General features: G+C 50.3%; 2 protein-coding genes and 1 long non-coding RNA gene across 4 annotated transcripts; 1 reads left to right on the top strand and 2 right to left on the bottom strand.

The window, feature by feature from the left end:
• The first annotated feature begins 1,608 nt into the window (after positions 1-1,608).
• On the top strand, positions 1,609-4,308 carry LOC138238148 (lymphocyte antigen 6S-like). Its single transcript, XM_069188194.1, has 4 exons — positions 1,609-1,688; positions 1,978-2,059; positions 3,266-3,391; positions 3,963-4,308. Exons 2-4 carry the CDS (start codon positions 2,008-2,010, stop codon positions 4,061-4,063), a joined length of 279 nt encoding a protein of 92 aa, XP_069044295.1. The 5' UTR covers positions 1,609-1,688; positions 1,978-2,007; the 3' UTR covers positions 4,064-4,308.
• Positions 4,309-5,300: 992 nt separating this feature from the next.
• LOC107075967 (uncharacterized) lies at positions 5,301-6,559 on the bottom strand. The gene is made up of 3 exons (XR_001477421.2): positions 6,149-6,559; positions 5,760-5,811; positions 5,301-5,565 (listed from the first exon to the last, which is right to left on the bottom strand). It is a non-coding gene; the product is annotated as an uncharacterized lncRNA (long non-coding RNA).
• A 2,879-nt stretch (positions 6,560-9,438) lies between these two features.
• On the bottom strand, positions 9,439-14,413 carry LOC107075966 (coiled-coil domain-containing protein 42-like). Of its 2 annotated transcripts, XM_069188137.1 has the most exons (7): positions 14,266-14,412; positions 14,027-14,132; positions 13,341-13,445; positions 11,921-12,121; positions 11,457-11,678; positions 10,250-10,414; positions 9,439-9,670 (listed from the first exon to the last, which is right to left on the bottom strand). In XM_069188137.1, the coding sequence occupies exons 1-7, from the start codon at positions 14,328-14,330 to the stop codon at positions 9,575-9,577; spliced, it is 960 nt and encodes a 319-aa protein (XP_069044238.1). In that variant the 5' UTR covers positions 14,331-14,412; the 3' UTR covers positions 9,439-9,574. The 2 variants fall into 2 exon arrangements, with proteins under 2 accessions (XP_069044238.1, XP_069044239.1); XM_069188138.1 differs by lacking the exon at positions 11,457-11,678 and having other exon boundaries at positions 14,266-14,413.
• Between the last annotated feature and the right edge of the window lie 922 nt (positions 14,414-15,335).

Raw genomic sequence — 15,335 nt, 5'->3', positions numbered from 1 at the left:
CTCTCTGGCGAGGGGCTGTATTTTCTCCGGTGGTGCGCTCACTGTCATATCTGTCGTATCTGTGTCTCCAGAGGGCAGGGTGGGCCCCACGCTGTATTCTACACCAATGACTGTGGAGATCAGGTGGTCAGTGGTGAGAGAGAATACAGGATGAATGAAGGAGCTGTAGATATGAGTTCTGTGGAGATCAGATGGTCAGTGGTGAGAGAGAATACAGGATGGGTAGAGAAGCTGTAGATACGAGCTCTGTGGAGATCAGGTGGTCAGTGGTGAGAGAGAATACAGGATGGTCTCAGGTTCGAGAAAGAGGCTGAAACAGATTTTGCATCCTCAACAAGGTTCGGTAAGTCATTCCCCAGTTTAAGGGCTGTGTGACTGAGAGCTCTGCCACCTGCACATTTCTGTTCATTTGACGGGTTTTGAGATACACAGCATCCTTTGACCGGAACAGTGTTAGTGATGCTTACGGAAACGTAAGATCACGTAGGTGGCTAAGCTGTCTTCGTATGTGAGCACAGACCCTTGAGATGTATGTGGTGTCATATGAGAAGCCAGTGCAGTGAAGGCAGGACGTGGATGATGTGATTGTGCTTCTGTGTTCTAGTCAGATCATTAGAACAATTCAATTCTTTGAACGTTCCTAATCTGGAGTGGACATTCTGAATTAGCTGTGTTTCTGAGATGTGGAAAAGAAACACCAGGCACCCTCTTTCTATGAGAATCAACATTAAGCTCAGGGTGAAACTTTTTGCAGAGTTACTGTACAGTATTTTTCACTGTTTCTGTGATGCTCACAGTGTGATCAGCCACATTAGAAAGGGGCTGTGACATGTGATGATTAACTTTTACTTTTCTTTCCTGTTTTCTTGATTTTCAGACATAGCTATTATGCTGTGCTGTGCAGTATGGGGTGGCTGTTAACTTATCAATAGTGCCTGAAATCTAAAACCATTAAAAGGGTTACAAACAACAGGAGGCCATTCACTCAGTCTAGCTACTGTAGTTAATAATCTATCAATCTGGTTTAAATCCTTCTTTAAAACTAAATCATGTTGTTTTTAAAGAAGCCCAAATATAATGATCAAGAACACAGTTGGACAGTTGTTGACTTTGACCCACAGGCCCACAACCGGCTAAAGAGCTGCCCCTTCCTCTGTGTTTCAAACCTACTTCACTCAGTAGTTTAAACTAAGTGTGAAGTATAATGAAGAGGAATGCGTGAAGATACTCTCACTTTTTCTATGAAAGCTATAGTTTTGGAAATCTTTTAAATAATGGTGCTCCTACAGAAGTCCTCCAGTTGAGCGATCTGCATAAAGGACCCACAGAATTTAAAAGCTTCGCAACTCAAGGGCAAAGTACCCATAGATTGTGCCAAAGCGATTTGAATCAAATGGCTTTTTAATATTATTATTATTAAATTCCTTTTTTAATCCTCCTCGGTGACAAGGGGTGTGGTTCTCACCGCGGGGGGCGGGCATAGTGGATCTTCTGTGGATGGAGGGGCGTGGTTTCCATCACCAGGGGCGCCCCCTTGGCTGTAATCCTGTTTTGACTGTTTTGTTTTTATGTTGCCTTTTTTCTTTACCAGCAGAGTTTTTTTTGGGGGGGGCAGAAGCTACAGTATATAAAGAGACGGGACGTGTGTGCCGCTCATCTCAGACTGACACCCCGTGTGCGCTGAGCTGGTGAGTCAACACGGTGTGCGGTCCTGGCTTCAGAGCCGCCGGCCTCTGGGAGCCTGAGAGGAGCCGTTCCGAGGGCTGATTCTTATTATTTTATTATTATTATTAACTCAAAGGAAATTGGGCTGCGTTCTGGCCCGATGAGCCGATTTGTCTCAGATGTGGAAAGCGTTTCTTATTCTTATTCTTGAAGCGGTAGCATGAGCTCATTCCTCTTTTGAAACGAAACTGCAAGTATTCAGTGAAAATGAAATACTTATGGGTATGATTTTGACATTTTCACTCTGTACAGACCCCAATATTGCTGTCGTACTCCAACAAGATGAAGTCGCTGCTGTTCCTCGCTGCCGTCCTGCTGCTGTCTCTGAGCTGCGGTGAGTTCACTCTGTCTCCGAGCTTCATGTGACTCTGTGTTATTCACAGTGGTCACTCACTGCCCCTTTTATCAACACAGCAGGTACTGACAACAGTTCTCCTCGCACAGACAGACTGGTCATTTCAGACAGGATCAAGGACACTGATCTCACAGACAGACTGGTCATTTCAGACAGGATCAATAACACTGATCTCACAGACAGACTGGTCATTTCAGACAGGATCAATGACATTGATCTCACAGACAGACAGACTGGTCATTTCAGACAGGATCAATGACATTGATCTCACAGACAGACAGACTGGTCATCTCCGACTATCAATAACATTGATCACATCGTTAGACTGGTCATTTCAAACAGGATCAATGACACTGATCTCACAGACAGACTGTTAATTTCAGACAGGATCAATGACACTGATCTCACAGACAGACTGGTCATTTCAGACAGGATCAATGACACTGATCTCACAGACAGACAGACTGGTCATCTCCGACTATCAATAACATTGATCACACCGATAGACTGGTCATTTCAGACAGGATCAATGACACTGATCTCACAGACAGACTGGTCATTTCAGACAGGATCGAGGACACTGATCTCACAGACAGACTGGTCATTTCAGACAGGATCGAGGACACTGATCTCACAGACAGACTGGTCATTTCAGACAGGATCAATGACACTGATCTCACAGACAGACTGGTCATTTCAGACAGGATCAATAACACTGATCACACAGACAGACAGACTGGTCATCTCCGACTATCAATAACACTGATCTCACAGACAGACTGGTCATTTCAGACAGGATCAATGGCCGTCATTAAGAGTTTCAAACAACTTTGAACAGCACTGGGGGAAAATTGGGGGCATTGAACACAGAAACGTTAGTTTTTCCATGGTTTAACATGTACACATGCAGTTATCGAGAAGTAAAAGCAGAAATTCCATACTTTTGCCTCACATGAATCTTTTGATACAATTAAAATTCCATTAGTCAATTCAGTGTCTGAGTACTGAAGAAAACCTCACAAACAAGGAAGAAGGGAGAGAGATGAAGCATACTCTTTTAGGGTGCCAGGTGTTGGCAGAAATGAAGTAGAAAGAAGCGATTCAGTGATGAGGTGGAGCGATGAGAGAGAGGCCATACCTGCTCACCAGACTCTCTCCTCTTGACTCTGTCCCCCTGGCCTGCAGGAGAGGCCCTGAGGTGTAACAACTGCATGGGTCAGGGACAGGGTGCGGTCCCTGGGAGCTGTACAGTGCAGACGTGCATGGGTGGTAACACCGTCTGTGTGTCTGGGATCTTCCGCCCTCCTTTCTGTAAGTCAAGATACTGGGTCTGTCTGCTGGCTTGGTCAGTGTGTCTCTATCACCTAATACAGACAGTGTATCTCTATCACCTAATACAGACGGTGTGTCTCTATCAGTTAATACAGTGTGACTATCAGCTAATACAGACAGTGTGTCTCTATCAGCTAATACAGTGTGTCTCTATCAGCCAATACAGTGTGTGTCTATCAGCTAATACAGTGTCTCCATCAGTTAATACAGACTGTGTGACTATCAGCTAATACACACAGTGTTTCTCCATCAGTTAATACAGTGTGTCTCCATCAGTTAATACAGTGTGTCTCTATCAGTTAATATAGACAGTGTGTGTCTATCAGCTAATACAAACAGTGTGTCTCTATCAGCTAATATAGTGTGTCTCTATCAGTTAATACAGACAGTGTGTGTCTCTTACAGTTAATCTTCAGAATGTCTCTTTAATATATCAGTGTATCTGTTTGATACTCCTCGTGTCAGCTGTGTGTGCTGTCTTGAAGGTCAGGGAAATGGCTCAGCCCAGCGAGAGTGCAGTCTAACCACCCCTCTCTGTGTCTCTCTGCAGCGGGTTACTTCCGGAGGTGTGGCAAGTCCTCAGAATGCGCCATGCTGAAGATGGGATGGACCGCCAGGGGTTCCTGCTGCAAGACTGACCTCTGTAACTGAGCCGTGGCGGGGGGGCGGGGGAGAGACCCCTCTGGGTCGGGCACGGGGAGTCTCTTGTTGTCCCAGGGGGTCGTTCTTACCTGATTCTGGCGAGTGGCATGAGTGGGAGTAGGGCTGTGGTGCTGTGGAGCCTGTGTGGAGCCCACAGTCCCTGGACACTGTGTCTGTGTCCGACTGCTGTGTGTGGAGCAGACAGCCCCTCCTCTGATGTTAAACTCTCCTGCAATAAACTGGATTGGAATCAACATCACACTCTGACTCCCTCTGTTGTGTGTGTGTGTGTGTGTGTGTTGAGATGACTGATCGAGATGATTAATGACTCATCTCACCTCCCTTGCTATTGAGTGCATTTGTTTTTTTTTACTTAATTTCATCTGTTTTCTGTAATTCCCTTCGACAGTGATGTCCGTGCATCACTTTGTAAGTTACGAGAAGCAGGGATCGTGGGAATGTCTTGAGACTGACATATTTACACGTCTGCTTATTTCCACACTGATCGTTCATAAACCTCTGTGAGAATGCGAGAAGACAAAGCTTCAGTGAGAAGGAAACCGCCAGAGGAACTTGGCTTTGCTGCCTGAAAGAGTGCGCGGGTGCACAGACAAGCAGCACTGAGGTCATCCTGAGGTGCAACCAAAAACAGGGGACCGAGCCCAGGAGAAGCGCACAGGCGAGGTTGAGAACGCAGCCCGGGTCAACAGCAGACAGTACAGGCCGGGAGGGGCCATCAGTAGGACAGAAACGTTATATCGAGGGAACGAGTTACAACTTGTGCCCACGAGATAACGAGTTCGTCCCCACGATGTACAGTTCCCGCGCACGACATAACTCCATCGTCCCCTCGCTGTCTTTCACCCCTGCGCACAAGCTCGCCTTTTCCTCCGGTCCCTTCGCGTCACGGTGGCCGCGCGCACAGAGAGCTCCTGGGCGCCAGCAGGTCTCCGGGCTCCGGGCGAACCAGGTTCACACGTGACCACGTCTGGAAGTGCGCGCGACAGCCTGTGAGCGAGCGGCTGATCACATGAAGACACGGGCTGTCAGCACCGTCACGTCTGGGTCTCGCGGCCGGAGATGACGCCGGGCGTGTTCATGTGCGCATGACTACCGCGCCACAGAGCAAACGAAGGAGTTTTTTAAAAAATACTTTTTATTTAAATAAAAAAATGCAACAAACGGGGGTTTATACATGTAGTCTAGCAAAGAATAACCAGCACAGGACACAAATATATTTTGGGGGTACTTTATTTCCTGGCAAGTATGGTGTCTGATCTGTTTTGTTAGTTTGGAAAATATTTTTTTTAAAAAAACAGAAGAAATGACATATAATGATATTGTAACTCTTCGGAGTTCACATGGGCGCCCTCGCCCCCACCGTCGGGGACTCGACAGGGACCCAGCCTCTTGAGCCAAAGGGAAATCTCCCGTCAGCCCGGCGGCTGCGGGCCCTGCCATCCACAGGGAAGGGCGGTGACGTCACCGCGCTGGGAAGCGGCTCTCGCCACCTGCAATGGAGGCCGTGTGCGTTACACTATTTTTGCTACACAAATTACGGTAGTGGCTCTTTCCACCACGAGGGAAGACTTTAGAAACAGATTTTAGTTTTACGGTGTCGACATTCCATCTACAACCGCTACAAAATCGCATCAACACTGAACAAAAAATAAATTACATTACAGTTGAAATGTAAACAACTCACCACGCAGCTTGTGCAGAAATAGGTCACCTCTCGGCTTTACGCTCACTGAGAACTACATTACAACGATAATTAGTGTGAGACTTACAATTGCATACACTTAACAAACGGTGCGGTACCCACTTCACAACTAAACATAAGTCTCTGTAAATAATAAAGGAACAGAAAACACAAGGAACGTGTGAAACACACTACTTACAAATGAGTTAACAGTTATTCCTCGCCCGAGTAGACGAGTAAAAACTGGCTACGGCCTCAGTCCACTCGGTTAAAATCTAATATCCATTTTGCTAATCTTGTCTCAATCCTATGAAATACCCCTTTATACTCGTCAATACTTTTCATTTGAGACCTCATTTAGGGTGTAAATAGGGAAACAACACAGTATTTACCGTTACAACTCTGCAGAAATGTCGTTTTTTTTAACCTGTAAGTCACTGCGCAGAACGCTGAAATTAAGGGGCAGGAACTGAGACACACCGCGATCTAAGAGGCAGCGCCATCTAGTGGATTTGGCATAACAGACAGCTATTCAGCACTGGGTCACATCCGTACGAATGTACAGATGTCTAAACACGATACAAGAAGGTAGTGTAACGCAACGGGGGCTCAGGCGGGCGCCCTTGCCGCATCTGGTCGGCCCCATCCCGACTGGAGGCTCGAACCCGGGACTTCCGCGTCTCTCTGCAGCGACCTAGCCCCGTGAGCTAAAGAGAGATCTCTTTACAGCCCAGTAGCTGTGGTCCTGCTATCACAGGGAAGGGCGGTGACGTCACCCGCTCTGGTACGCCGGCTCTTACACACAGTGCTTGTCGGCCGTAAGCGTTACAGTAGCAACAAGTGGAAGAAACGGAGAAGAAAACACTTTGTCCGTAGTACAGAGGTTATGTGGTGTTAGAGGTTACATTCAATACGTTTGTGCTTAAAGACTTTTGTAGACCAACTCACCAGTCTTATTTTTTAACATTTTCAGTGAATTACAGTACAGCTTAAACGCGTTAGAAAATTCTTTAAAGATTTCGGATTCTGTTTTACTCTCAGCGTGTGTACGTCAAATTTCGCACACGAGAGAAGAACGTTTACCATCACACGGACTTCTTCGTTTGGATTCGAGACACCGGGAACAATATTGTAGCGGCCTCGCCGGGCGCTGCGGCCGGGGAGCGCGGCGAGGGGCAGGGCGGGAGTCGTGGTGGTCAGGGCGGGGCCGAGGAGAGCCGCTGACCAGTGCGGCTGACCCACTGCAAAACGGGCGTAAAGTCTGGTGAGATCGCCCGGATTCGTGTCAAGAGTTCCCTGGTTTCGTACCCCTGTTATACTTGTGCTCAACTGCCACCCTATACCGGTGTAGCTATCCGAATAGACCCCAGTGTGTTGCTCTGTGTTAATGGGGTTTTCTCCCAGTTTTCAATAGAATTAAACTCAAGGTGCCCCAGTCAAGGCAGCAGGTAGCCTTGCCCTGTTCGTCACCCGAGAGAACTATTACCTCAGACATCTGTGGAGATGGGAGGGAGGAAGCCGAAAGCCCTGTCTCACCCCACGGCCTTGGGTGAAGAATGTGGTCCTTTTGTTTCCACTTTTCGCTGCACATTTGCTCAATATATTGGTTTATTTATGTCGTACACTTTGCCCCCTATGCCACTTTGGAGTAGTTTGTAAAACAATCTTTCATGGCAAATTGAGTCAAATGCTTTTTTGAAATTGACAAAGCAGGCAAAAAATTTTCCTTTGTGTTTTTGGTGGTCGTGTTTGTCTATCAGTGTGTGTAGGGTGTAAATGTGATCAGATGTGCGGTGATCTGGCAAGAAGCCAATCTGACTCTTGCTCAGGACATTGTGTTCAGTAAGGAAGGCCAGTATTCGTGTGTTCGGGATACTGCAGAATACCTTCCCCAGGTTACTGTTCACACAGATGCCCCGGTAGTTGTTGGGATCGAGTTTATCTCCACTCTTATAGATGGGCGTGATCAGTCCTTGGTTCCAGGCCTCGGGGAAACATCCGGCTGTCATGATGAGATTGAGGAGTTTGAGCAGGGCTTGTTGCAACTTTGGGCTGCTGTGTCTCAGCATCTCAATGGTGACTCCATCTTGGCCACAGGCTTTGCGTGGTCTGAGGGCCTGGAGTTTGTCCAGTAGCTCCTGCTCAGCGATCGGGGAGTCTAAGGGGTTCTGGTTGTCTTTAATAGCCAATCCAAAATTTTGGTCTGATTGGTTTGTATTTGGGTACTTTTGATAGAGATTTTCAAAGTATGTTTGCCAGATTGTTCCATTTTGGATGGCCAATTCTTCTGGTTTTGATTTATTTAAAATGTTCCACTTCTCCCAGAAACAGTTCTGATTTGGTGACTCCTCAATGTCTGCAAGTTGTTTGTTTATGTTTGTGTTTCCTTTCTTTTTCAGCGTGTTTGTTAAGTTTTACCGTGTCGCAGTAGCTGAGCCGCAGATCTGTGCTGAAGGACGTCTTCTCTAGCTCAGTAGGCAAGACCCCCTGTTGAGTGACACTGGAGGCCTGGGCTTGATCCTGAGGCGGGTGACCAAACCGCAGGAACCTGAACTTTCTGAACCTTTCTGAACCTGAAACTCAAAACCTTCTTCTTCACAAGAGCCTTTACTGAACTGGTTCCACTCTTCACCCCTCTGCTCCTACTATACTTAGTACCACCATCCAGCGTCTCCTCTGTGTATTGTAATTGTGTTTTATCTTGTGTATTCTTCTTATCTATTGTTGTTCTCATTCTGTAAGAGAAGCCACCCTTAAAGGCGCTATATAAAATAAAATAAATTATTAGTTTAGTATAGTGCCCCTTTAAAAAAAACAAACATCCTGGTTCCTTTTCACGTTGGCGAATGTGCTTTGCTCAAAAAAGAGCAGGAGTGGTTCAGAAAGTTGAAGACACAGATCCGACCGCCTCCCTGTCGCCGACACTGGCGGCTGAAGCCCAGGAGGCAGGAGTGTCGGCTGTGCCTCTTCCTCCTCCCGCGAGGGGACGATCTAGCCTTCCTCCAGCCCCTTGACCACCTGCCCCGTCGCGGGTGAAAAGAGACTCAGGATAAGAACTCTACTCCAGGAGTCCCGGCGAGGCCTGATTCAAGAGCGGTGCACTCTGCCAGGGGGGGATGACACTGGGCGTGAAGCAGGGTGGGGAGCAGTGCCGGTGCCCTGGGTTCAGGTCCTGTGGCGTTATCTGCATGCAGCTGGGATATTCTCCCGGTGTTCGTGTGGGTTTCCTCCAGATGCTCTGGTTAGATCTGTGGACCACAGTCCAAAGACAGGCTGGTGGGTTGATGGGCTTTTGGAACAAAACTGGCCCTGGTGTGAGAGTGTGTCTGTGTGTGCCCTGCGGGGGACTGGTGCCCCACCCAGGTTGTGCCCTGCGCCAGTTACTTGCCAGTATAGGCTCTGGGTTCCCAGTTAGAGAACAGACAGTTGACTTTAGGACAGCTGCTTAAACATCTTACACAACTAAAGGTGTTTAGTTACTTAAAAGCTTGTTTTGATTTGGGAATTCAGCCCTGTGGCAGGACTCTGAGGACCCTGAATATACCCTCCCAAACCAGTATTGTTCCCCAAAATGAAGTTTTTAATTTGAATTGACGCATTTTTCAGAAAGCGCTCGACCACGTCAGTCGCGTACTGCGTGTAAGAAATCATGAGAACAAAAATAAAAGACAAATCCCACCCCTTGGTATCCAAACAGTAAATCTTTATTTGCCATGTTGGGGGAGGATATTTCCCTGCTGTAATGTGATGGACCCAACAGCAGGTGGCAGCGCAGACTGTCGGGTGTGTGTTTGTGGCGCACGAGGGGCAGCCAGAGCCTATCTATGTGAGCCGTGCGTTGTGGTCCCAGCCTGGCTGTCAGGTTTGCTTAGTTCCTCCCAGACGGACATCAGATCCGTCAGATAGGTCTGGATCTGGAATGGACGGGAAGAGGGAATCAGCAGGCAGCTGCGCCTCAGTTTCATAATAATAATAATAATAATAATGTTGCTTTATTGGCCATCTACAATCTCCTGCATTAGGAATTCATCTTTTCACAGACCCCAGCTTGCTCTCCATGAGACACACAGACAGGGAGAGAAGCTGGGGGTCAGAGCGCAGGGTCAGCCATGTATACAGCACCCCTGGAGCAGCTGGGGTGAAGGGCCTCGCTCAGGGGCCCAATAGGGTAGAATTCCCCTGCCGGCTGTGGGATTTGAACCAGCAACCTTCCAGTCACAGACACAGATCCTGAGCCACAGAGCCACCGCTCCGCCCCACTGACCTCTCTCCTTCCTGTGGCTGCTGTGTTCAAGCTGCCGAATCGCGCACCTGTCCCAGAACCGATCAGCTGTCCAAACAGCCCAAGCCATGGCAGTTCAGAGGCAGCGCAGACCTGTCCTGTCTCCAGTGTCCGATCTTGTCCAGTCTTAGTTGATCACTACCACAGGGACTGAGAGACGAAGACCGGCTGGTACCCTGACTGTTGAAGAGGAGGGAGGGGGGTTCAGTACCTTCTGCAGCTGTCGGGGGGTGTCCTCCAGGGCGATGGGCTCCTCCCCAGTGTCCCGGGCCCTCTTGCACACGATCTGGTACAGGTTCAGGGTGGCCATCTTTATTGTCCCCAGCAGCAGGGTCTTCTTGGCTGCGGTGTTCTGGATGTGAGCCCATCTGGACTCCTGGAGGTGGATGGAAAAGGAGTGAAGAGTGTATCAACCCTCTGTCTTCTCGGGACCAGTGTACTATATTGTCCAGTCACTGTCTCCCAGTTTCAGTGTACTGTAGTGTCCACTCATTGTCTCCCAGTATGAAGGTATTTTAGTGTCCAGTCGGTGTGCAGACATTGTTTTCTGCCTCTTTCTGTCTATCTCTGTCTTACCAAGAACATGCTCTCTGTGTCTCTGTCTCTGTCTTACCCAGAGCAGGCTCTCTGTCTCTGTCTTACCCAGAGCAGGCTCTCTGTCTCTCTGTGTCTCTGTCTTACCCAGAGCATGCTCTCTGTCTCTCTCTGTCTCTGTCTTACCCAGAGCAGGCTCTCTGTCTCTGTCTTACCCAGAGCAGGCTCTCTGTCTCTCTGTGTCTCTGTCTTACCCAGAGCATGCTCTCTGTCTCTCTCTGTCTTTGTCTTACCCAGAGCATGCTCTCTGTCTCTCTCTGTCTCTGTCTTACCCAGAGCAGGCTCTCTGTCTCTCTCTCTGTCTTACCCAGAGCAGGCTCTCTGTCTCTCTGTCTCTCTGTCTCTCTGTGTCTCTGTCTTACCCAGAGCATGCTCTCTGTCTCTCTGTCTCTCTCTGTCTCTCTGTGTTTCTGTCTTACCCAGAGCATGCTCTCTGTTTCTCTGTCTCTCTGTCTCTCTGTCTCTCTGTGTCTCTGTCTTACCCAGAGCAGGCTCTCTGTCTCTCTGTGTCTCTGTCTTACCCAGAGCATGCTCTCTGTCTCTCTGTCTCTCTCTGTCTCTCTGTGTCTCTGTCTTACCCAGAGCATGCTCTCTGTCTCTCTGTCTCTCTCTGTCTCTCTGTGTCTCTGTCTTACCCAGAGCATGCTCTCTGTCTCTCTGTCTCTCTGTCTCTCTGTGTCTCTGTCTTACCCAGAGCAGGCTCTCTGTCTCTCTGTCTCTCTGTCTCTCTGTCTCTCTGTGTCTCTGTCTTACCCAGAGCAGGCTCTCTGTCTCTCTGTCTCTCTGTCTCTCTGTCTCTCTGTCTCTCTGTGTCTCTGTCTTACCCAGAGCAGGCTCTCTGCCCTGGCTTGGTCCAGTTTGCTCTGCAGCAGTGCCAGGATGTTGTTGTACTGCATGATGGTGTCGTTACTCTGCTCGGTGAACCGGGCCAGGTGGGCCCGGGCCCTTTCGGTGCTCTCCTGGTTCTCCTGGGCCGTCTGCAGCAGGTCCTCGCGGGTCAGCACCAGCGTGTCGTAGCGGGACATGACCTGGCGTCCCTCCTGGAACTGAGAGAGCCACCGCTGCTCACCGGCGTCGGCGACAGAGGGGAGCTGCAAGGCTGTCTGATCTCAGCGCTGCTGAGGGCATTTCACACCACAATCGGAGCAGACCGGACACAGCCACAGTGCCAGCGTTGCCAGGCATGAGAGCTGAAGTGGCCCTGAGACACTGTAATCAAGCAGGCCTGTGAACCCCTCTCTCTCCAAACAATAGGAACACCGGCCTCTCTCCCAGCCCCCCCGCGCACCTGGTCAGAGCCCTGCACCACCCTCTCCAGGTACTGCGGATAGCAGGCGTTCCTCTGCACCCGCCGCTGCAGCCTGTCCCTCTCCCGCCGCAGGGCCGCCATCTCCTCCTGCAGCGCGCACAGGTCCGCCTGCTTCTGGCTCGCCAGCTCCCGCTCCTGCGCGGCCTTCCGCACGGCCCGCAGGCGTTTCATCTCACTGTCCTGAGAGAGACACACTGACGGGACACTCCAGTACATGAACACTGCACTGAGAGAGAGAGGTTCATACAGACACACTGACTGGACACTCCAGTACATTAACACTGCACTGAGAGAGAGGGGTTCATACAGACACACTGACTGACTGGACACTCCAGTACATGAACACTGCACTGAGAGAGAGGGGTTCATACAGACACACTGACTGACTGGACACTCCAGTTCATTAACACTGCACTGAGAGAGAGGGGTTCATACAGACACACTGACAGACTGGACACTCCAGTACATTAACACTGCACTGAGAGAGAGGGGTTCATACAGACACACTGACGGGACACTCCAGTACATTAACACTGCACTGAGAGAGAGGGGTTCATACAGACACACTGACTGACTGGACACTCCAGTACATTAACACTGCACTGAGAGAGAGGGGTTCATACAGACACACTGACTGGACACTCCAGTACATTAACACTGCACTGAGAGAGAGGGGTTCAGACAGACACACTGACTGACTGGACACTCCAGTACATTAACACTGCACTGAGAGAGAGGGGTTCATACAGACACACTGACAGGACACTCCAGTACATGAACACTGCACTGAGAGAGAGGGGTTCATACAGACACACTGACTGACGGGACACTCCAGTACATTAACACTGCACTGAGAGAGAGGGGTTCATACAGACACACTGACTGACTGGACACTCCAGTACATTAACACTGCACTGAGAGAGAGGGGTTCATACAGACACACTGACTGACTGGACACTCCAGTACATTAACACTGCACTGAGAGAGAGGGGTTCATACAGACACACTGACTGACTGGACACTCCAGCACATTAACACTGCACTGAGAGAGAGGGGTTCATACAGACACACTGACTGACTGGACACTCCAGCACATTAACACTGCACTGAGAGAGAGGGGTTCATACAGACACACTGACTGACTGGACACTCCAGTACATTAACACTGCACTGAGAGAGAGGGGTTCATACAGACACACTGACTGGACACTCCAGTACATTAACACTGCACTGAGAGAGAGGGGTTCATACAGACACACTGACTGGACACTCCAGTACATTAACACTGCACTGAGAGAGAGGGGTTCATACAGACACACTGACTGACTGGACACTCCAGTACATTAACACTGCACTGAGAGAGAGGGGTGAATACAGACTGTATCTATGTTCTTCTGACCTTGAGAAAGTTGTCAAACTTGCGCAGGTACTCCTTCATCCGGACCTCCTTCTCCCTCAGCTCGTCTCTGCGCACGCGCAGGGTCCGCAAAGAGAGCTCGAACTCCTGAGCAGGGAGACGCGTGATGAGGGCGGACACCCCGTGCGCTGGCAGGACAGTGACGAAGAGGCAGGGCAGCCCCGTCACCGACTCCTCTCTGCACCGATACTTCTGTCGGCGCCCCGGTGTCCCCCTGGTCCAGCCCCAGCCCCCCCCGTGCGCCTGAAGGAAGGCAGGGCCGACGGACCTGAACGAACCCGGGGCGGAGCCTATCCCAGCAAGCACTGGGCACGAGGCAGGACACACCCCGGAGGGGGACACCTGTCCGTCACGGGACACACACTGACCCGCCAGCACGTCTCCCGTCTGCAGGAGGAAACCGGAGCCGCCAGAGGATGCACCCACATGACCACGGGGAGGACACGCAAACTCCACACGGACAGCACCCCAGGAGGCGAGCCCAGGGCCCCAGCAGTGCTCGCCAGCTGCACCTTGTCAACGGGGGCGAATGAAGACATTTGCGAGCCGCTGGAAACTAGAAGCTCTGTGGGGCTGAAATGTCCTGGGACTGACCGATGAGCCGGTAACCCTGCTGCGGGCTCATCGGCGCGATTCGTGAAAAGAGGGGCGAATGGAGGTCACCTCACCTCCCTCTGCGCCTCCATGGCCTGGTGAACCTCGGCAGCCTCCCGTCTCTTCTCCAGCAGGCGCGTGGCCGGGGCCAGAGCCTCGTCCCCCGCCGAGGGCACCTTCCTGCCGACACAGACAGCGCCCCCCCCCCCGCGCGCGGCCCGGTGAGGAGGCATCGCGCACGGGCGGCCGGTGCCGCCGCGCGGCGCCGTTACCGAACCGAGGAGCGGAGGCAAAAGGAAGAGGGAGCACTCACACCAGGAGGTCCCGCAGGTTCTCCCTGTAGTAAGTCTGGAAGTGGCAGGGCAGGTTGACGGCCATGTTGAGCTGAGCTGGGGCGCCGCCCTGGGGTCCTGTCCGCCTCAGCTGCTCCAACAGCCACACCGCGGAATGTGCAGTCAGAAGATGCCCCCGGCCTCCTAGCAACCAGCGCTAGGCAACCAGCATCAAATATCCACCAGCTAGGATTCCAGCACTGAATTAATTAACTGGATAAATTCAGTAGCAACTGAATTAGGTTGGTGGGGAGGGAGGAAAATGGCGTAGTATAAGGGACTACATGGGACTCCTGGCTGCACGGCCATGAAGGAGGCTGTTGTTTTAATCGTGAGGTTTGTTTTAAATAAGCACCAGCGGAAAGGGTTCTGTACTCACAGGAATAGTCACAAATGAGAAGTCAGTTTGGAAGTTCGTTACTAATCATCCCTGGATCTCATCCAGCCATTTCCTGAGAGACACCAGGGTATCAGCTTCCACTACATTCCTGGGCAGCGTGTTCCACACTCCCACCACCCTCTGTGTACAGGAGGGCCTCCCGTTCTCAGGTTTAAATTCACTTCGTACCCTGTAGCTTCTACCTGTGTCCTGTGTTTATGCTTCACTGTTGATTCTGAAGACAGCAGCTCGGTCGACTTTGTTGATGCCTCTGTGGATTTTGAATACTTGGATCTCTGATCCTGGCTGTGAGTGATCATCAGTTTGGAAATCTGTGACCTTATGGCTGTAAGTGATCATCCTATTTTTGAATCTGTGATCTTCTGGCTGTGAGTGATCACGGTTTGGAAATCTGTGACCTTCTGTGACCTTCTGGCTGTGAGTGATCAGCATGGTTTGGAATCTGTGACCTTCTGGCTGTGAGTGATCAGCATGGTTTGGAATCTGTGACCTTCTGGCTGTGAGTGATCATCCTGGTTTGGAATCTGTGATCTTCTGGCTGTGAGTGATCTGCAAGTTGACGTATTTCACCTGCACAACAGTGTCTGATCTCCAGAGGTTTATTAGATATTCCAAACAACCATACACGATGTGCTGTCATGTAAAGGCTAG

The sequence above is a fragment of the Lepisosteus oculatus genome, chromosome 4 (genome assembly GCF_040954835.1).
Source record: "Lepisosteus oculatus isolate fLepOcu1 chromosome 4, fLepOcu1.hap2, whole genome shotgun sequence".
Classification (NCBI taxonomy): Eukaryota; Metazoa; Chordata; class Actinopteri; order Semionotiformes; family Lepisosteidae; genus Lepisosteus; species Lepisosteus oculatus.
The sequence above is the reverse complement of the archived record's forward strand: the minus strand, read 5'-3'. Positions and strand labels throughout refer to the sequence as shown.

Excerpts from the sequence above, each read along its gene's own strand:
- LOC107075966 (XM_069188137.1), bottom strand. The coding sequence starts at position 14,330 with ATGGCCGTCAACCTGCCCTGCCACTTCCAGACTTACTACAGGGAGAAC. Across the intron at positions 14,133-14,265 it reads AACCTGCGGGACCTCCTGGT|GAAGGTGCCCTCGGCGGGGG; the intron begins GTGAGTGCTCCC and ends CTGTGTCGGCAG. Across the intron at positions 11,679-11,920 it reads TGGTGCAGGGCTCTGACCAG|TTCCAGGAGGGACGCCAGGT; the intron begins GTGCGCGGGGGG and ends TGGCTCTCTCAG.
- LOC138238148 (XM_069188194.1), top strand. The coding sequence starts at position 2,008 with ATGAAGTCGCTGCTGTTCCTCGCTGCCGTCCTGCTGCTGTCTCTGAGC. Across the intron at positions 2,060-3,265 it reads GCTGCTGTCTCTGAGCTGCG|GAGAGGCCCTGAGGTGTAAC; the intron begins GTGAGTTCACTC and ends CCTGGCCTGCAG. Across the intron at positions 3,392-3,962 it reads GATCTTCCGCCCTCCTTTCT|CGGGTTACTTCCGGAGGTGT; the intron begins GTAAGTCAAGAT and ends GTCTCTCTGCAG.